The 21,250-nt window shown below is 42.0% G+C and overlaps 2 protein-coding genes across 3 annotated transcripts; one reads left to right on the top strand and one right to left on the bottom strand.

Moving 5' to 3' along the window:
• Window positions 1-1,690: 1,690 nt before the first annotated feature.
• Window positions 1,691-9,517, bottom strand: ATP5F1C (ATP synthase F1 subunit gamma). The gene is made up of 10 exons (XM_039570697.1): window positions 9,421-9,517; window positions 7,718-7,752; window positions 6,679-6,810; window positions 6,112-6,316; window positions 5,521-5,664; window positions 5,076-5,140; window positions 4,297-4,452; window positions 3,242-3,338; window positions 2,382-2,419; window positions 1,691-1,819 (listed from the first exon to the last, which is right to left on the bottom strand). The coding sequence occupies exons 1-9, from the start codon at window positions 9,462-9,464 to the stop codon at window positions 2,413-2,415; spliced, it is 885 nt and encodes a 294-aa protein (XP_039426631.1). The 5' UTR covers window positions 9,465-9,517; the 3' UTR covers window positions 1,691-1,819; window positions 2,382-2,412.
• A 41-nt stretch (window positions 9,518-9,558) lies between these two features.
• On the top strand, window positions 9,559-20,680 carry KIN (Kin17 DNA and RNA binding protein). Of its 2 annotated transcripts, none has more exons than XM_039570696.1 (13): window positions 9,559-9,738; window positions 11,202-11,296; window positions 11,963-12,006; window positions 12,133-12,255; window positions 13,174-13,355; window positions 14,295-14,343; window positions 14,661-14,718; window positions 16,709-16,829; window positions 17,325-17,375; window positions 17,785-17,853; window positions 18,372-18,471; window positions 18,749-18,849; window positions 19,730-20,680. In XM_039570696.1, the coding sequence occupies exons 1-13, from the start codon at window positions 9,625-9,627 to the stop codon at window positions 19,790-19,792; spliced, it is 1,170 nt and encodes a 389-aa protein (XP_039426630.1). In that variant the 5' UTR covers window positions 9,559-9,624; the 3' UTR covers window positions 19,793-20,680. The 2 variants fall into 2 exon arrangements, with proteins under 2 accessions (XP_039426630.1, XP_010406134.2); XM_010407832.4 differs by having other exon boundaries at window positions 16,706-16,829.
• Window positions 20,681-21,250: the final 570 nt, after the last annotated feature.

Raw genomic sequence — 21,250 nt, 5'->3', positions numbered from 1 at the left:
AAGAAGGTTTTCTCATTTTTTCTTTCCAGCTGGATGGAGGAGGCAGATGTCAGTGCTTGCCCTCGCTGTGTTTCCCCTCACTGCACGGTTGTCTCCTCAGGCAGATCACACCTACAGCCATCAGGTGTTCAGTCAGGACCTTGGCATTAAACTTTCTGGGTGAAGACCCTTAATTAAATAACTGGACAGCAGATCGAGGGAGGCTATTCCTCCCCTCTGCTCTGCCCTCTGACTGCAGCTGGAGTCCTGCATCCAGTTCTGGGGAACTCAGAACTCAAAGAAGATGGAGCTGCCAGAGCAAGGCCAGCAGAGGTCACAAATATGCCCCAAGGAGTGAAATACCTCTGCCCTGGACACAGACTGAGCGAGCTGGGGTTGTGGAGTCTGAGGAAGGCTTCAGGGGGAACTTGGAGCCCCTTCCAATACTTGAAGGGGACTCGCAAGATCACCTGTAAGCAGACAGGTATGTAAATGATGATATTTAAGGCCAAGATTACCTGGGCAGTAGAAACATTAGCATGAGAACACCAAAGCAATGAGGAAAAAGTGTTTCTGGGTGAGTTGTTTAATTGGGAAAAAAAAACCAAGTAGGGAAAGGATGGAACTACAGTGGCAAAAAGGATCCAGAAACAAAATTTACAGTAACTGAGTGGTGTAGGAGGCACAAGGAGAAGCAGCAGAGCTGTTACTCAGTGGTGGCTGTGGAGATACACAAGGGCTAAACTGTAACTCAGTAGTTGCATGTAACTAATCAGAGCACAGAGGACAGAACTGTAAATAATAGAAGTCTAGTACTAGAACTTAATTAGTTCACAAATTTGCGCTTTCGTTTATTAGTAGTCTGTTGATCAGTCAGTCAAGAGCCCAGTCTGTTGTATCAGTCACACTCACATCTCACATCTGTAGCCTGAAGAGCAGGACCTGGACCCAGAACAAAGTCCTGAAGCTCCTGGTCTGGTCAACAGCTCAAGGTCCTGAGGGTGGTGGCCCTCAGGCCTCCATACTGGGACCAGTATGAGCTTCTCTGGGCAACCTGTGCCAGGGGCCTCACCACCCTCACAGTAAAAAACTCCTTCCCAATAGCCCCTCTAACCCTGCCCTCTGTCAGTTGAAAGCCACTCCCCCTTGTCCTGTCACTCCATGCCCTTGTCCAAAGTCCCTTTCCAGCTCTCCTGGAGCTCCTTCAGGTGCTGGAAGGTCTCCCTGGAACCTTCTCCAGGCTGAACAAAATTCTCAGGTTGTCTCCACAGCAGAGATGCCCCAGCCCTCTGACATACATATTTCTATACACACACTGACCATGCTGTAAACAGTGGGCATTCTAAATATAGTTACTCACCTAATGAGATCAGTTAATTTTACAACGTGAACATCTGGAAATAGTAGCAATACAAAATTCAAATAAGAGAGATCAGTGTTGCAACTGTGTGATGAAGAGGTTATTCTAGTATCTTCCTTCAGCCTATAATACAATGTACCTGTCAAAGCAGGTCACTTCACTTTCAAAGACCGCATGAAGTCAGAAAATCTCTTCCACTCTTCAAAAGAAACATCCACTTACACATTTCACATGGCAAATAAATCAAAAATGTAGAGCACAGCCTTTTAAAAAATAAAGTTTCAAGGCACACCAAACCCAACCCAGATATTTAGACTCCAAGAGCATTTGCTCCACAGACAACCAAAAGGATCTGTTTCATGGAGGTGGTTTATTGTAAGAATTTACAGATTTCTGGGGCTTTTCCACTTCTTCACAACAGAGCAGTCTTGTTAACACAGACACAGGCAGACACATATGCTCAGAACAGCTCCTCTTCACCTGTGAGGAAAATTGAAACAAATTAAAACCCTGTCATTTATTTATGTATTTATTTTAAACTGTTATCTCCCCCAGTTTGAATACTTCACTAATATTCCTTACCACCCCCTAAACTATTCATCAAATCTATTTTTTTTCTTACATTTTAGATTTTGAATTTTTCCTTGCATTTTAAATTTTGAAGATGTTCACTTTGCTACAGAAACCTCTTTAGGTACATCTTACATACAGACATTTTTAAGTCATTGCATTAAGTCAGGGCTCTATGCAAAATTCAAACAGTAATTGCACATGAATCCAATAATACAGAAAAAAAAAACCCAGAGAATATTATATCTAATGTGGGTTTATGCTCCATACATGGACATATTTTCCTTAGAATTACTGAAAATTAAGAACTCTTTGTTCAGGCATTCAAACTAGAAATGGGCAATTTCACAGCTCTTTAGGAAGAAGTTTTTGTCTGACCAAGACCACCGAATTCTGACTTCCTCATTTGACTTCAGATTTTCTGTGTTAATTCATTTTAAAACACAATGCAGTTTCTATGACATAACTTTACCTCTTGGATTTGGCTGAACCGCTTTTTCCGATTAATCCCTGGTTATGGTATTATGAGAAAAAACAGAACAAGCAGGTTAGGAAGCAACTCATGCAAATTCAGGCAAAACTCTGCACGGATTTATGACCACGAATGTATTGTGAGGAGCACAATACAGCACACCAAAATAATATAATACATATTCCAGGCATTCTGTAAATACACAGGATATGAACACATGTATTTCCATACAGAGCACGAATTTTTAACTGTTACAGTAATACACATGAGCTACATGCAGTTACAAATTGTGGTCTCAAGCCCACGAATTTGTAACCTGCAGCACACACGTGCATAAAACCTCAGTCTTAGGCAAACAAGCAAAATACTGAACTTCAAGCAAAATACATATTCCATAACAATAGATTCTGGAAATTCCCTCCTTGCAAACACACCCCCAAACTCTCAGCTTCTGAACACTTGATTTATCCAAAATCATTTCAGTCACCCCATTTGCTCTCTCCCACTCAACACTACTGGACTATTTGACCAGGCAAAGTAGGAAATGTCCAGGTAAAAGGGAGGAGGGGGAAAATCCACCAAAGGCCAAAAAAGAGGAAAACCCTCACCTGGCTAAGCAAGGATATGTGTTGAGGCTGAAGATCTATTTTACCAGCGGTTTAACTCTATCTGGTCAGAAAGAACTGCCAAACTTTGCTCTGGTTAGTAGAACTGCACAAGTTGAAAAGCTTGGCAGCCATGCCACAGACTGTCTTCCCTCTGGTTTTAGGGTCTACAATCCCAAACTTTGCCCATCACCCTGGCACACAAGCAGGACATGACTGCAACAGCTCTGACTGCATGTTCATACAAATACTCACAGAGCAGCAGCACCAGAGATGATCTCAATAAGCTCCTTGGTGATGACGGCTTGACGGGTGCGGTTGAATGTCAAGGTCAACTTGTCAATCATCTCGGCTGGAAAAAGTAAGATTGGAGTTTAAACACAAAATGATGTTCAAATGCAGATAAAGAAGAAGCTGCATGGGCAGAATATCCAACTGTCTTGTAAACCACTGCAAAAATCAAGAGGCTTAGTGCACCTGACATTTTTTCCCTACAGGTAATATTAGCAGTAGACAATCTAGGAACCTGAGAATTCGCCTTGTCAGTGAAACATCTGCAGAACAGCTGGCAGACTTGTAAATACCAGGTATGACATAGCTTATTGTAACATAACACAAGCATGCATCATTTGCTTTGAAATTAGATTTCACTGTCAATTAGCTACATTGTTATTTCCTTCAAGTTGAGGCAAAAGGAGACAGATTTTCCTGAATTATTATTTTTTTCTCAATTATTTTTAAACACAGAAGGTATCACCTCTTTCTTTCAAGCTGGTCATCAGAGCCATGCCTACCCTTCCAGGCAGCTCAGTTGCACATCACATCAGCTTCACACAATCACCAGTATCCTTCCAAGGAATACTCATATATTCTCTACTTGCTCCATGACAGGTGGTATTTAACTATTATTCAAATTCCCCACCTTTCATTGTGCTGCACTAATTATATTTGGTGAACCGGTAGGTACAGATTCATAAAAATTCAGGAAATCCTCAGAGCAGCCACAAGAGAGGAGCATAGAGAATATTCAGCCATTACAAAATTAGTTTAGTATTTCATATGCCTTTTAAATAATCTGTTATTTCACTTCCAGTCCTGGGCTTCTTTCTTGACAGCAATTCCTCTTTCCAGGGGCTAAATATAATTCACGTTTGAAATAGAATCTCAGCTGAATTGGCTCAAAAAAAACCTACTCAAAATGGAATTAAGAGAGAAAATAGCTGATTTTTGAAGCACAGAATTACACAAAGGGACGTCAGCACTTTCCTGTTGAACAACTGAAGTCCTGGAAAACCCAGGGAGTAGCTTACAAGCATTCTTGCTGGCATTGTCCATGGCAGTCATCCTGGCGCTCTGCTCGCTGGTGGTGGATTCTTTCAGGGAGTAGTACAGAATGTTTGCTAGTGTGAACTCCTGGTAGTTTCTCAGCACATCAGCATCAATATCATCATAGATACTTAGGCTTTCTGCAAAACATGAAAGAGCAGACTTAGAGACACCCAAGATTTACTACTTCCAGCAAAATACAGTGACATGGAGAAGACTACTTGGCTGGGCTGTTTCAATACTTAAGGCAGCACAGAGGGATTTTCTTCATATATTATGTGTACCTTCAGAATCTCTCTGCTAGTAATAATTTTGTTATGTATTTTATGTGTTTTAATTCAATTTAACATTAGGAAAGTCAAGTTCTGACCAAAACAAAATACATTATTGCCATATTAAGTTTAATCTTCCCATACAATGCTGCAGAAACATTCTGGGGTATTTTCAGCCAGCAGTGCAAAGTCACTCAGTACTCAGGTTGTTCATGCTGGAAGTAATAAACTGACAGAGTTTACATATGCACAGTTCTTGTTTGAGACAGAATCTCAAACCAGAATTAGTACCACCTTTCCTTTTAACCTCCTTGCCCCACAGAACCTTTGTAAGTCAGCCTTGAACTGATCTTGGCCAAGATAAAACCATCTGTTAAACTTATGATACAAGCACCATAATAAGATGTTTTAATACCATATTCCCATTTTCAGAGTACTTTTCCTGTGATTTAGCACTGCATATGACTGGTGGTTTCTAGTTCCCTACTTACCAGAGCCAGCCACAGTTTCAAAGGAGAAGATTGGCTTTTCATCGGTCTTGTAAGAGATGACAGACCTGTACAAAAAGAGCAAAATAGGCTCTTCAGTTCAACTAACTCTAAACTGAATGGTTAAAATCAAATTAGAATACACAACTTCTGGCTTTCTAATGCCACAAAGTTTTGTGATAACCCTGATGAAAAGTCTCAGATACCACATGGACACAACGATGTGCTGACTGTAAATAGAACAGCTTTCACTATACACAAGTCAAAAGGGCGTTCCAACCACAGCCACTAGAAACAACAACCCAGAAGTTCCTCACACACAACAAGATCAAGAAGTAAAGTGAACATGCCAAATCACAGTCAGTTTTCATATAACTTCATCTGGCCAATATACTCTTTGAAGCATTCTACCAAATATTTTTCTACTGAAGTTTCAGTTCAACCTTACCTGAAACGATTGTAGATGACAGAACCTTCATCAAATTCATAGCCAGAGTTTAACAGCTCTAAAGCAATGACTGAAGCATCTCCAAAGCTCGGAGGTCTCCGTCCTACCTCTTTGAATGTCAGCAGGAAATAGTTGCCATGTGTCCTGCAGCAACAACAAACCTGTGTTAGAACCAAGTGGATGCTCCACAGTATAAGAAGGCAGGAAGACTGACTTACTAGGAATAACTGTCTGTAACTTAGGAGCATTCAGAACTAAAAGTTTTATTGAATTAAGGTCTGAAAGAAACTTTGCCTTTAGTTAAATTACAATAGCTTCAAAAGTTGCCAGCTTTCAGACTTTTATTTCAAGAATATAATAGTGCTGTGCAGCAGTTTCCCAAATTGTGAGATGATCAAAACCACTTTTAGGGTATTTGCAGATTTTTTTTTTTTTACAGGAACTTGAATTTAGCACAGTTCCCTTATACAGAATTTCCTGCCAGTGGCACACAATCTTCTAAATGGCCTTGAAACTTCTGCCACAGACAAACAAATAAAACTCCAAACAAAACTCTTTTGTGGTGTGAGTTCTGGGCCCCATCCTTTTTACCTCTGAAGCAGGCCTCTGATCTTGTCACCCACTCCAACCACCATAACCTCTTTCCCTGCATTTGAGAGGTTAGTAATCTCATTCTTCAAGGTTTTAGCAATGGACGTATGGATAGCACCACACAGGCCTCGGTCAGAGGACACACCAATAAGGAGGTGTTTCTTCTTGTCCTCAGGTGCCTTTATTTCTGCTTTCTCATAGAGAGCTGGGAAAAAAAAAAAAAAACATGATTAAGTTTCTCAAGGGTGCCAAAAAAAGCAAGTAAGTAATAAAAAATACCCTGAATTATTCTAACTAAAAACAATTCCAAAGGGCCTTCAGACCTCAGCCAGATTAATTTTATCTCCCTCACGATTGTTCCAAGTTTGCACATGGTCAGACCAGATGTGAGCGAGAAACAGTACAAAGCCAGACACAGCTCTGATCAGATGTCACTCAGTGAAGTTCACTGTGCAAATTCTTTTGGAAATAGACTACTGGAAGGTTAAAAAGCCTCAGCATTTTATCACCACTGTGAAAACCTCCTCTTCTGCTCCCACATGACAAAGTGCAAGAACGTTCTCTCACACAGAGCCCCTATTCCATAGACCCTCGCAGGCTTCAGTTCCCTCTCAGCTCTTGCGTATTTGGCTGCAGAAACCATCTTCATGGACTTGGTGATCTTCTGGATGTTCTTGATGGACTTCAAACGCCTGGTGACTGCAAGGTTAAGAGTTGAAGGTCACAGACTGTACTGGGCATAATGACTCAAACCCAAACAACAAAATGCCAGCAAGAGCCATCCAAAACTATTTTGCCATGTTCCTCAAAGAAGAAAAATAAATAGTGCACAAATAAACCTCAAAAAAGACCTCAGTATTTACTCTAAGAAAGCAGTAAAAATGTGGCTAACACAAATTCATCTTTACAACAGAGATGTTACTTCCTTCAGACATAGCATTCATTTAATATTTATCCCAACATGGAGTCTATTTACAATTCTCTTTGCTTCCACAACCACCTGTTTCACAAATATATCATTTGAGGTATAATATAATCTTTCACAGATGACAAGCAGAGGAAACAAACAAAAAAAGTCTCTGTAGTGTGAAGACAGAATAAATTTCCTCCTCTGTTTAGACTGTGGTAAAATGACATTTATAAAAACACTAATGAAAAAAGAAACCAAAACAGGTATCCCACAGACAACCACAACTCCAAGGCAATATCCTTATATAAGAACTACGAGGAATGGTTTAAGAAAGTATTACCAAACTAGACCCATTCAGTCAACCCTTTCTCCCCCCAAATGCTGCATAAAAGCACAAGGAAATAAACATAAGAGAAACTAAATTAATTCTTAGAGATAAACAAAAATCTGTTTCAGCACATATGATACAGTTATTTTTAAAATAACTGAAATGACATTAGATTAGTGCCAAAACCCCTTCAAGCAATTCTGTTTCTGAAGGACAGTTGTTTAATGTAATTAGGACTGCAGGCCTATATATCGTTGTTATGTATCACAACCATTTTACCCAACAGAGGTTAAGCAGAATTACGTTTTAACATATGGTTGTCCTGCAATGTTCTTCTTCTCTTAAAAGCAAACAAAATCTTTACTTACTGTCTTTTAGCGTTGCCATATTCCTGACTTGGCCCCTGAAAAGGAATGCAGGATAAATTAGGATAATTCACTAGCTCTCCAGCAAACCAACACCTGCCAAGGGCAAGTCCCCTTCAGAACAATGAAAATTCAAGATTTGCTGTTTCTTAAAAAACATCTGTGGTGGAGACAAGCCACTCTGACCTGTGGCTTGTATGCACACCTTCATCCTTCCCTCATTTATACAATTTCACAGAATCAATTAGGTAGGAAAAGACCTCTGAGATCATCAAGTCCAACCTGTGACCGAACACCACTTTATCAACTAAACCACGGCACTGAGTGCCACATCCAGTCTTTCTTTAGACACCTCCAGGTGATGTGATACCTTGATGATTTCTTGCCTTTTTTTTTACCCGTTATACCTTTTTACAGCTTCTGTATTCTTAGTGCTTTTTGCCTACATACTTGGACTTGTTTGTTCAGCCAGGAGACGAAACATCTTAGAAGCTTCGTAGGTAGGGATCAGTGTGCCCCAGACCCCAAGGTCCTCTCCAGAACACATTCTGTAAACTGAGATAGAACCATCCAGGGGAAGGCTCCTTGGGGAGGGGGGGGGCTCATTCAAGCCTCTCATTGGGGAATTTTTGATAGATATGCTAATTAGTAACACCTATAATGATATACCAGGATCTTTTGAAGGTGTGCATTGAGGTGTGCATTGAGGTGCATTTGACCTGGACGTGGTGCACCTATGGATCCTTAAAATAAATACCAAGGTAAAATACCTTTTTCCCTTCTAACCGTGTTTGACTCTTGATTTTAAGACCAGGAAAAGGCATCACAGGGACGGTGACTCCACCACCTCCCTGGGCTGCCCATTCCAATGTCTAATCACGCTTTGTGTGAAGAAGTTGCTCCTAATGTCCATCCTACACCTGTGTCCTCGTGTCCTGTCGCTGGCTGCCTGGCAGAAGAGGCCAACTCCCACCTGACTGCACTCTCCTGTCACGGAGTTGTGAAGTGATATGGTCACCCCCGAGCCTCCTTTTCTCCAGGCTGAGCTTCCCCAGCTCCCTCAGCCACTCTTCAGAGGACTTGGGCTTCAGACCCTTCCCCAGTTCCACTGCCCTTCTCCCGACTCGCTCCACCACCCCAATGTCCTTCCCGAATTGAGGGGCCCCGAACGGGCCACAGGACTCGAGGCGGCGCCTCAGCACTGCCGAGTAAAGTGGGAGATTTAATGCATTATCCACCACCTCGGGCAATGGCACGAAGCAAACGAGGGCATTAGAAGGGCAAGTTAGAAATAAAAAAAATAATTTTAAACAAAGCTGCATATAATGCAATTAGTTTCTAAAACCATTAAAATGAAGCAAAGAAGGCCGCACTAATTCCCGTCCAGAGCAGGGTCTCCTGCCATGTACAAACCTGTCCTTTAACCCTTGCCTGTCCCATTCACCCACCCCGGCCAAGCGCTCCCTCTCACGGCGGACGAACCCTCCATCCCTGCGGGTTCCCGCTGCCCTCATCTCCCGGTGCCCGCTCCGCCACCACCCCTCAGAGCCCACAGCCCTTCACGGGCCGCCCAGGGCCACGACCCCGCCGCCCCCAGGCACCGCACGGCCGAAGGAAACCATTCCCCCCTCACCCCGTAGAGCCGCCCCGGCCATCGGGACGCGTTCCCCCGTCCCCACAGCGCCCGTCCCAGCCCGTGCGGGTACCATTGCGGCTGGACCAGCGCGACCGCGGCGCCCCGGGCGAACATGGCGGCGCCTCCACCACAGCCCCGCTGAAGGTCAGCGCGCCCGCACCGCGCCTGCGCCGCCCCGCCGGGATCCGCTTCCAGGGCGCCGCCGCCATTTCCGGAGGGGGCGGGAGCGGGCCCGGGGCCTCGTCGGGAGCGGGATTGGGACGGGACCGCCGTCATGGGGAAGTCGGATTTCCTCAGCCCCAAGGCGATCGCCAACCGCATCAAGTCCAAGGGGCTGCAGAAGCTGCGCTGGTACTGCCAGATGTGCCAGAAGCAGTGCCGCGATGAGGTAACTGGGGGTGCTCGGTGTGGGGGTCCCCGGTGTTTCGGGCGGCTCCGATCTCCGTCTGAGGACCCCCAGTCCAGCCGAGGGGGGCGGTTTTCCTGGGGTCAGGTCCCCTTGGTTGGGGTCAGCTCTTGTGGCAGCTCCGATCTCATGGAATCACAGGATGGTTTGGGTTGGGAGGACCTTATAGATCATCCACTTCCAACGCCCTGCCACGGGCAGGGACCCCTTCCACTGTCCCAGGCTGCTCCAAGCCCCATGCAACCTGGCCTTGGACACTTCCAGGGATCCAGGGGCGGCCACAGCTTCTCTGGGCAACCTGTGCCTGGGGCTCACCACCCTCACGGGGAAGAATTGCTTCCCAATATCTAATCTAACCCTACCCTCTGTCGTTTTAAAGCCATTGTCCCTTGTCCTGTCAATCTCCCTTGTAAGTGTCCCCAGCTCTGGGGGCTGCGATCGCTATTGTAGGAGTTCCTGATCCTCCTGTGGGGGCTGCAGTTCCCTCAGGGAATATGGGGTCTGATATCCTTTGCGTGGTTCCCCAGTCGCCTTGTGGGGCGTTCAGGGCTGGCTCAGGTTCTCTTTGGGAACATCACCAGTCGTCTTGTGGGGGCTCTGATCCCATCTGTGGGGTGTGATCCTTCTAGGAAGCACCCTGGCCTCCCCTTCCAGGAGTGGGGAGAACCCCGATGCTCTTTAGGGGAGCCCTGATGTTGTTTAGGGGCTGTTTGCAGTCCCTCTCGTATGGATCATGGTCCCCTTAGGGGCAGGTTGGTGGGACATGGAGAGTTCCCAGTTGCTGTGAGTGGCGTGATCCAACTGGGATTTCCAGTCCCCCATGGGAGAAATCCTCATCCACTTTGGAGAAAGTGTGTTGGCCCTGATCCATCTTTGAGGATGTTATTTTAGTTTTCCATTCTCCATGAATAGCCTCTTTGATGTGCCTTAGGGAAGGAGAGCATCCTGTGGATGTTTATTCTTATCATTCTTCAGCTGTGCCCCTCTCCCTTTTATCCAAGAATGGCAAATCCTATTCTCTTCCCAGTGACTACAAGCAAAAAAATGTCACTGATTTACAACTACATCTTTTTGTAAGCAGTGGAGAGGTCTCCCATGGAATTAAATTTACTCTAGATTTAGTCATACTGTGCTGAATGACCAATATATTAAGAAAAAAGATAAGGGATGTAGCCAAATGTCTGATGTCATTCCACAGGGAATGAAGAGGCCTGGTGGAATGTCCTTCATAACCCTGCTTGTATTGTCTGGAGATTCTAGGCCTTGGAGGAGTTTTGATTTTGGCTTGCCTGGTCGGGAGCAACCACCCCATACCAGGCTGAGGCTGAGTTAAGGTGTTTTCTGTGAAGCCTCCAAGAAATTTCACTCATAAACCGTTATTTTTAATACTCTCTTCAGCTGTGAGTGTTGCAAATTGAGACAAAGTATTTATTTTTGCTTTATAGAATGGCTTCAAGTGTCACTGCATGTCTGAGTCCCACCAGAGGCAGTTGCTGCTGGCTTCTGAAAATCCTCAGCAATTCATGGATTACTTCTCTGAGTAAGTTTTCTGTGATTTTAGTCAAATTTGACAGTTTTATCTTGTGTCTTAATCCTGTTTAAAGTTGCTCTGTGTTACAAATACATCACCTTTTTGCCCCAGCTGAGTGACTGCCACACACACACGAGCTCAAAGAGCTGTGACAGAGAGAGAACGAGTCAGGGGAGGGACTGACATCCCCCAGCTTCTCTCAGCTTTGTCCAGCTGACCTACATGACAGCTGGGATGATTGGAGCTGTCCTCAGCATGAGTCTGAAGTGAGGCTTTATGCTTCAGCCCTGGAATTAGCAGTGAGATGAGTGATCCATCTGCTCCATCCACCCCCTCTGCCCTCTGTCCTGCCCTGTGCTCTGTGTCAGTCAGCCTGGGAAGACACCTGGTAACGAAACACCAGCAATTAGTGGGAAGTGTTGAGATTCCTTTGCTCCATTCTATCCCTTTGAGAGGCTCTTACTCTTTTGGAGATTCAAGGTGTGTGCATGTATTGTATTGTGTTTCATTCTGCATTTAATCCTGCCCTGAAAAAGGGAAACGTGTCTGAGTATCATCATGCTCAGCTCAAAAGAATAATCAGGTTTATACTGCAGATGTTTAATTGTTAATGACAACAGAGAATTGCTTCCTAGTTGTTAAAGTTTTACTAAAAATTTTTTTTTTTTCCCTAAGGGAATTCCGAAATGATTTCCTAGAATTGCTCAGGAGGCGATTTGGTAAATATTTTGCTGTCTGTTTGTTTATTTGCTGTTTTTTTTTAGTGTATTTTGTTGGTTCAGTGCAAGACACATAATAATAATAATAGTAGTAGTAATAATAATAATAATTCTTCTGTATTTTAGGAACAAAGAGAGTCCACAATAATATAGTGTACAATGAATACATCAGCCATCGAGAGCACATCCACATGAATGCCACACAATGGGAGACACTGACTGATTTTACAAAATGGCTGGGGAGGGAAGGTGAGTGTGCCTGCTCAGGACTGGGAAATCTTAAAATTATTGGGTAATTGAATTCCTGACAATTGATCAGTAGATAGTTGTGTTAGTTCTTTCTCTTTCTTCCTCTCCCCTCCTGCATATACGTGAAAAGATTTCCAAACATATTTCTGTGCTAACCATTAGGAGTTTGCTTATGAAAAATGTCAGAAGTCTGGGATAAGTACATCAGTTGTGAGCCTTTCCTTGTTTCATCTGCTGGTCTGTATTTACTGGATGCATTGCTAAATTCTAAATCAACTTCCAACAGTTGTCATTTAAAAGTTAAAAACTAGGACATCCCTTAAGACTACAGAATATATCCACATTTGAAGTGACAAGAAGCAGGCAGTCATTTTCATTCCTGGCCTAGTGGAAGGGTTAAAGCTAGAGATCTGCAGTTCTGTGTTCAGTGGGAGGAAGAGAGATTAAATGGCAGTGTGGTGTGACAGAAAGTTTACTTTGGCTCTGGCTGCCCATGTTCTGCAGGATACATCCACCAGTCACAGAGTGTTTGGAAAGTCACTCTAGGCAGAGTCAGTAACAATAGCACAGCACTGGAATATTTCCTTTAGTATGATGCTTTGAGTGTGTATCATTTATACATGTTATATTTTTGTCTTCTTCCTTGTTAATACAGCGGGAAGGAAACATTTTCTTCAATAAGGAAAGTATTGTAAAACACTTCATGCACTTTGTGATATACACTGGCCTATGTCTAAATAGATCTGGCTAGCTGAGGGCAGAAACACACAGTACAGATAATTCAAAGTCAGTTTTAGCAGCCCAGTGAGGGTTGTGTTGTCTCTGGTAAAGTATCTGCATTGCTACAGTGAACATGGACTAAAACTGATCTTGATATTGTTAGTATTAATCTTACTTTGTCTTGCCTTGACTTGTTAGGTCTTTGCAAGGTTGATGAGACTCCAAAAGGCTGGTACATTCAGTACATCGACAGGGACCCAGAGACCATTCGCAGGCAGCAAGAACAAGAGAGGAAGAAGAAACAGGACCTTGATGATGAAGAAAAAACTGCTAAATTTATTGAACAACAAGTTAGAAGAGGTTTGGAGGGGAAAGAACTGGTGAGGAAAATTGCATTGTGTGTGAACCTTCAGCTCAAAACTCCTCGTGGTTAATTCAATGAGGAGTCTGATGCTGCTGAAATTCTTGCACTGGTATTTCCTTTGCTTCCTGACTTGGGAGTTACGTTGTACCCAGCTTGCATTAGTACTAAGGAAGTTATAATTACTGCTCTTCAAGTTATTAGTGGTTTAAAAATCACTCTTGAATTTAGGAAGGGAGAGTAAACAATCCAGTAACCAGCATCACGTGTCTTCATTTATGGTATTTCACAACTTCTCGGGCTGCAGATAACATGTACCTTGTAAACTGAGGAGGCTGAGATAAATAATCAGGGGGATCTGGCATAATCAAATAATAGTGAAAAGTTCTATTTTGGTGGTGCTGGCGTGGTTATTTGGAATCTGTTTATTTGGCATCATTCCGTGACCCCCACACATGTTGTTGCCTGGGGCTGGAATCTCCCATTTGATCCTGGGTATTGATATGTACATTTAAATGCTGTTGTAAACAATTACCTGCTTCTTAATTTAAAACTAATTGAAATTTAAATGGTCTCAGCCTTCGGTGCTAAAAAATTGGAAAGACACCAGAATTTCCTTCTTTGAGTTATCAGTCTGTCCAGAAACCAGTCTGATCATGCTGGTTCAGGTAGAGAAAACTGCTGCAGCAAGGTAACTTGCCTTTTATGCTGGAACTGAGCAAGTTTAAGCAGCATCTCTCTACAGAGTCTTAGTTGGAGAATTTTGCAGAGGAGCCTGTAATGCAATGATGTTTTCAATTTTAATCTTTTATGAATCAAGGCAGGTTGAATGTTGCAGTTACTGGTAATAATCTCACAGTAATCTGTAAGACTGAGCTAATCAATGATCACCAAGAAATGATCTCTTGACTCAGTTTTCTGTTTTATTCTTTAAATGTGCTTTGTTTTTTTTTGGCAGGAAATGCCAGTCTATACTGAACTGAACAGAGAAAACGAGGAAGAAAAAGGTAACCAGATTTTGATGGATGTAATCTTTTAGAACCTACTGGAGCTGATTTTGTGATTCAAATGAAGTAAGCATTGAAACCTGCTTGGTACTTCATAAAGTGCCTTGAGATCAGTTATAAAGAGCCCTGGAATATGGAAATGCAGAGTATTCTGTATTACAAAGTTTAATTTATTTTAAAAGCTACACCAAAATATAGAATAGTAAATATTTTCATATTTATTATTTTTTGTATTTGCAGATTTTAAAAATTGTTAACATCTTTCAGTGCAGTTATTTTTAAAGATAGAAATAGAGTAATGTGTCTTTATTTTTTAGTTACATTTAATTTAAACAAAGGAGCAAGTACTTCAGTCGCAGCATCTTCTAAAACAAGGTGAGAAAAGAATTTAAGGCCAACCCCTTACTGTTACAGAGCACTTCCATGACAATGATATTTGTATGGGCAGGAAGATATGTTTTGTTCTGAAATATTTGGAGTCTAATCTCTCATCCTCTCCTGTTATTCAGAAGGGGCTACTAGGTGACTTCATGGTTCATTTTGTGTTTAAAATGGATTAGTGGGTATATCTTAAATGCGAGCTGTGAGGAGCCTTCTTGAACTCACTGTGCTTCATGGCAGATGCCCATAAAGTTACAGGTTCCTCCATGGAGGGCGGGAAAGGGATCCAGCCAAAGCATTTGAAGTGATGCCATCTAGTCCCAGCTGCCTTCTGTGAATGGATATTTGTGACTTGTTAATTTTGGTTCCTAAAAGGTTTGATTGCCTTGTCTAATTGGAGACAATACTTTCTCTGGTCATCGTTAAAGCAGCTAAACCTACCTGAAATAAATCTTCCTAGAGCTCTGGAATTTAATTGTCACTGTGTAACCATAAGCAATGCAGGACAAAAGGGATCAATAATGCAAATCATACTGACTTACAGCAGTCTGTGGAGCTGTTTGATGAGCAGTACATCTTCTCATGTGAGGCAATATTGTAATTAAATGTATTGCAGGTAAAAAGAAAGCTTTCCCCTCATCACACTCAGCTCTTAGACAAGATATCTGATGGGATATATGCCAGGCAGAAAATGAGACAGTAAAGCAGTTCTTTGCAATAATAGATATGAATTTCAGGCTTTGAGGAAAACTTGTCAGTTATCTCTAAGCATCAAGTTGTGCTTAAGATGAATCTGAAACTTAATTCAGACTCTCACTTGAATAGTTTTAGTGAGGAATACTTCAGGTCCTTGCTAAAATTTGGCCAAATGTGAAATTATATATCAAGTAGTCTAATTCCTTCATAGCATATGAGAAATACTTATCTGTAAACTTTGAAATGGTAGTGTAGTAACTTCACAGCTAGATATGTTCATCTTCTTAAATATAGGCACTGCAGTTGTTATGTTTTAATTGTATGTTACCTTTTATGAGATGTTATTTTAAGTACTTGCTCTTTGATATGTGAATTAATGTGCTAATTCTTCTAAAACTCTGCTGTGATTATTCAGACTTCCTCTGAAATACAGTTTTTCTCTCACAGTTGCTTCTATTGCAATTTCTGTATCTTCATTCCCACGGGGTATCTTCCCTGTGGGAGTGTATCCAACATCCTCACCCCAGACAGAACATGCAATTTGTCCTAAGGCCATATAATAATTGCATCAGTGTTCACCTCAGAGCAGCTGCCTTCATCTTTTGGGTTGAAACAATACCTACATTTTTTTATTGTGTTCAAATGTCTGTTACAAAAATGGCTGAACTGAAGCTGCCCATGGGCAGTTCTCACTTTACCTAGATGTTTCCTCATCCCTGAGTTGCAACTTTTTGTGCTGATTTCTCTTTTCTTTCGCAATTTTTAGGCTATTTGCCTATTTTGGTTATGGGTTGTGAAGGTGGCATTTGTTTGCTGGGTGTGGAGCTCTTTTCTACAGATTCCCAGGTGTTTCCTCCCATTGCCAGATAGGCTCAATATCTCTGTCTGGAAAGAATTCTAGATATCTGCCATGTCTGGGAGTTCCTGTCCGGATGGCTTCTCTAAAATTTGTCCTTTCAAATTTGAAAATGTTATTTGCAGACCAGCCTTTCTCTTCTTCATTGAACTCAAGTCCTTGATCAACTCTTTGCTTGTGCAGTGGTGAACTGGTTGTTAGGTTGTGTCCATTCTGCTGGACTGCCAGCAGTGACCCTCAGTGGACATGGAGTTTGCACCCCAAGAAGATCAGTTCTAGAGGAGGAGGTGTGCAGGGTCTGGAAGGGGACTGGGACAACTGAAATTAAGCAGAGCAACAGGCCTTTTTGCACAGCCAGTTCATCAAATACGTCTTGGTAGAGGAAAAAAATGTAAGATCTGCTGTGAAAATACCACCTTACTCTTCCAGCAGTGTCCTTGGACAGAATGCACTGAAGATGGTGGAGGGAGCAGTTAAAAGAAAAGAAGCAGCTCATAGCTCTGGTCAGCCCAAAGAGAAGAAGAAGAAATCTGCATTGGATGAGATCATGGAGGTAATAATCAGGCAGGATCTGTTTCTGTGTGCCCCTGTACCTGTGACAATGTCCACTTCACCAGGGTGTGCCTTTGAAGTGACCTCAGACCTTCGGTTCATACAGAATTCCAACTTTCACATCTTACCAGGCAAAATAATTTCATTTCCCCATAAAATTGGTTTCATTTCCTCATAAAACTGGCTGCTCAACTCTGCCTATTCCCCAGATGACTGAGGTGTTGGAAGTAAAGGAATACAGATTTTGCAAGAGAAGAAAATACCTAGAAACACTTGCCAAAAAAAATGCAAATCACCATCATTTTATCATGAGTTCCTGGATTCATCAAATTGATTTTTATGAGGCAAGACCATACTGACTTACCCTTGTTTAGGGTTTTGGGATTTTTTTGTTCCCCATATGACATGGGGCTGGAGAATTGGTTCAGCTTTTCAAAGGCTTGGGAAAGCTTCAGTGGAAGGAGGAAGTAAATGGTGATTATTTGTTGTTCTGTAGCTTGAAGAGGAGAAGAAAAGAACATCTCGAAGAGACTACTGGTTACAGCCTGTAAGTGACTTGAAAGTAATTATTGTTATTACTATTACTATTATACCAAATATAGCAAATCCTGCCTTTCTAAAGCCACTATTGATTGGTGTAAAGATCCAAAAGCAGATTCCAAACTAAATCCACATTTATTTTCCTTTTCCTGCTCTTGACTCGTTGAGGGCTGTCACATTAGATCGTGAATTCAAGTGTAACTGTATTTGTCAAAGAAACCCCAGAAAGTCTTGAGAGATGCTACTTTGAGCCAATAATTTGACAATATACACAAATTCCTGAAAGCCACATCTTTACTGTTGTTGCTTCCTGCACTATTCAGCACTAATAGTGCTGTACTATTAATTTAGATTATAGAGTTGTTCGCACATTTTGGGCCTTTATTTTAGTTTTTCTCTCCTTTCAAATCTCCCAGGAAATCATTGTAAAAATTGTAACCAAAAAGCTTGGAGAGAAGTACCACAAGAAGAAGGCAGTTGTTAAGGTAAGGTGGGCCATGGGGGACATGTGGCATTGGTTTGGCTTTTCTGGAATGAGGTGAGTTACAAAGATTTGTTTCATTGTGCAGGTTGTTCTGCCTTAAGGCAACACTGTTGGGGGCTGAAATGTCACCTCACCTATATTGGGACCTATTCTGGGCAGGGAGTGAACCTCTGAATTGGTTTAATGTCATTTTTTCAGTGATCCTTTCTTAAGCATGCTTTTGTCCTGTGTAGTTTGTCCCTATTTACACATCCATCTTGGAGAACAGTCACTGTGTCCATGGGATGGGACCAAGAAGAGTGCGGTTGGATTTTAATCTGAGGCTAGTCAATTCTGCTCTGATATTTAAGCTGCAGGATCTCATTTGCACACAGAATCTCCAGGCTGGACCCCTTGCCTTTTTGCTGCTTTTGAAAATGTAAAATTGCAGAGTCACAATGCCAAAGTTTGTTAACTTTGAAATGCAAATTTAGAGAAAAATGTTTAGTTTTTCTGATCAGCCTCTGCCTTTCACAACAGGAAGTGATTGACAAATACACAGCAGTTGTGAAGGTGATTGACTCTGGGGACAAACTGAAGCTTGATCAGACACATCTAGAAACTGTAATACCAGCACCAGGTACAGCTCTTTTCTTCTGTTTTCAGCTTCTGCCACTGCAAAACTTACATTTCAGTTCTTGTAAACTATAATTCATCCATTTGAGGGTACCATAACCTCTCCTGAGAAGACAGGCTGAGAGAGTTGGGGTTGTTCAGCCTGGAAAGGGGAAGGTGCTCTGAAGACCTTAGAGCACCTTCAAATACTTAAAGGGGGTTTATAGGAAAGATGATAGGACAAACTTTTTAGCAGAAGTTTGGAACCCTGTTGTGTAACTCTTTTCCTATTTTTATTTCAGGCAAGAAAGTGGTGGTGTTAAACGGTGGGTACAGGGGAAATGAAGGCATCTTGGAATCCATCAATGAGAAGAGGTTCTCAGTGACAATAACCATCGACTCTGTAAGTATCAAACACTGCAAGGTCTTGTTTGCAGAGAGCTTTCCATCTGCACATGGAGAGCTTTCACAAAGAACCATGTTATCCTTAATCCTTTTTGTGGATTTGTGGAATGCAAAATTCTGTGGACAGCCCCCACCTATTCCCAAGCAGTAGGAAACACATATTCCCCATCACAGACTATTTCTCCACTGTTTGCCTTCAAAAAGATGCCAGGGTGCTGAATTAAGCAAGTTTTGAACTTGAAAGAGACTTGGAAAATATTTCGTGTGTTTTATTTTGAACATGGCTGTTGCGGTGCTGTTTTGTGGGAAGGTAAAAAATACAAAATCTGCAAGGATATGAATTTTCTCCTGCCTTTTCCAGACTGAATGTGGGGCTTTATGTGCTTATTTGTTGTCTTGTTTATGGTTAACAGTTATGGTTAACAATCAGTCCATGCCACCATGTCTATGTGGCTCTTTCCTTGTTCTCCTCTGCAAAACCGATCTTGAAACTCATTGATAAAGCACAGAGGATATTGGCTCAAAGTCAAACTTCTTAAACAGAGCTTGCAAGAGGGAGACCCTCTTAGATCCCATTCAAAGAAGGGCTACAGAAACCCAGCCCAGACTGGATTCTGGAGAATTTGGGAAGAGACTCTGCAGATGCCCTGATGACAGGAGGAACTTTGGTGCTAAAAGTATCCTGAAAGTGAAAGGATTTCTGAGACAGTGTTGAGGCCCTGTCACATTCTCTGATCAGGTTGTAAATAATGAAACAGGAAACATTGTGCCGTGAATAGATCCTCTTTATCTCTCCTACTAATAAACTCCCTGTTGGTAATTGAAGAAACAAACAATTTTATGTTGTGATCGTAGTTTTTTTCTCTGTTATTTTCCAGGGACCTTTAAAAGGGCGCAGAGTCGAAGATATCCAGTATGAAGATGTTTCCAAACTCGCCTGAGGTGCTAAATCATGGATCAGAGAAGATTTTGATTCTCAAAACCTTCTTTCTGACATCTTTCAGGCAGACACAAGACTCTACCATGTCAGGGTTTTAATTGTATATGTATGTATTTATAATGTATATGGACATTAACAACAGCAAACTTGATTTATTTAAAGATAGATATCGATTTGTTACATAAAATGTTTATGGAAATATTGTCAGTGGAAATTTTTCATCTGATTTTATATCAAAGTTACAATGTTTGCTTCAATTTCATTTTGTAAAATGTAGCAGAGAGCTGCAAACTGAAGTATGTGGGCAAGTCCTGAAGAGAGAACTACCTGCAGGTAGGCAGTGTGTGTTTCAACAGTGCCAGTGGAGTTTCAACAACACACTCCTCAATCCACAGCCAAAATGGAGTTCTGGCTGCAGGAACAAGGGAAGGGATTAAGGGAATAGCAGGAGGATACCAGTGCTGCAAAGGGATTATTTTTGAATGCTGTAAGAATGGTCTGGTTTATTAAGTGCAGTCACCAGTTGGTTTTTGATCAGCACATTGGTGGCAGTAGAATGCAAGTCATTGCTCTTCCAGCAGGTTTGTCAGGGCTCCTGATAATACTGATAGGCAATTTATCTTCATATGGACTCCATATTGAGCTGCTCCATGGATGTCACCTGTGGAGTGTCTTGGGATGCCAGCTGAAGTGTGTGCAGATATGAGCTGGGGGTTGCTCTTCCGGTTTTTCAAAGCTTTTCCTTTCTTCCATTGTTGCTCTGCTACATGAGTAGTGTTAGTCATGCTAAATGATATAGCATTACTTGTTTTATTTTTTTAGAAGCGGCACATTTTGTACAGTGTTTAATTTCTAAGGCGCTTCAGGAATAAACAAACCTTTCTTAGGCCGGTGTGTTTCTTACCAATCTTTCCAACGTGTGAGGCAGCTGTTGATTTAAATCCAAAGAGCACAGTGAAGTGCTGGGTTGGTGAACCACATTATTTGGGTAAAAAAATATGCAGGTTGTCCTGGGCAAAATAAAACCTATCACCTGAAGGTTGTGTGTCTTGAACCTTTTCCCTTTCTTTGCCTTGAAAGGTCTTGTTGATTTGTGATTTCCAGGGGAAACCTGCACAAAACTGGAAGCCAGCAGAGATTTAATGAAACAGCTGCTGTCTGAGGTAGCCTGGAACAACTTCACACAGGACATCAGCTGTCTTTTCAAACGTAAAGAGTGGAGAGTTATGAGAACTGGGGGCAGAAAACACACTTGTCTGTAAATTCTGTGCAACCTGGGCTGTGTAAATAGCTCTGCCCTTTCTCAGAGAACAGGTACTGAGGGAGAGGAGGTTTGTAGGAGGGTAATGAGGGCAAATTACAGAACAGAACAATCTCTGTATCACTGAAAATAATTATGCTTGACAAATTAGAGTGAATATAGTAGACAAGTTAAAAGTTGTTCAGAGAAGACCAGAGA

This window comes from Corvus cornix, chromosome 1A (genome assembly GCF_000738735.6).
Source record: "Corvus cornix cornix isolate S_Up_H32 chromosome 1A, ASM73873v5, whole genome shotgun sequence".
Lineage (NCBI taxonomy): Eukaryota > Metazoa > Chordata > Aves > Passeriformes > Corvidae > Corvus > Corvus cornix.
Note: the sequence above shows the minus strand (reverse complement) of the source record. Positions and strands in the feature narration are given on the sequence as shown.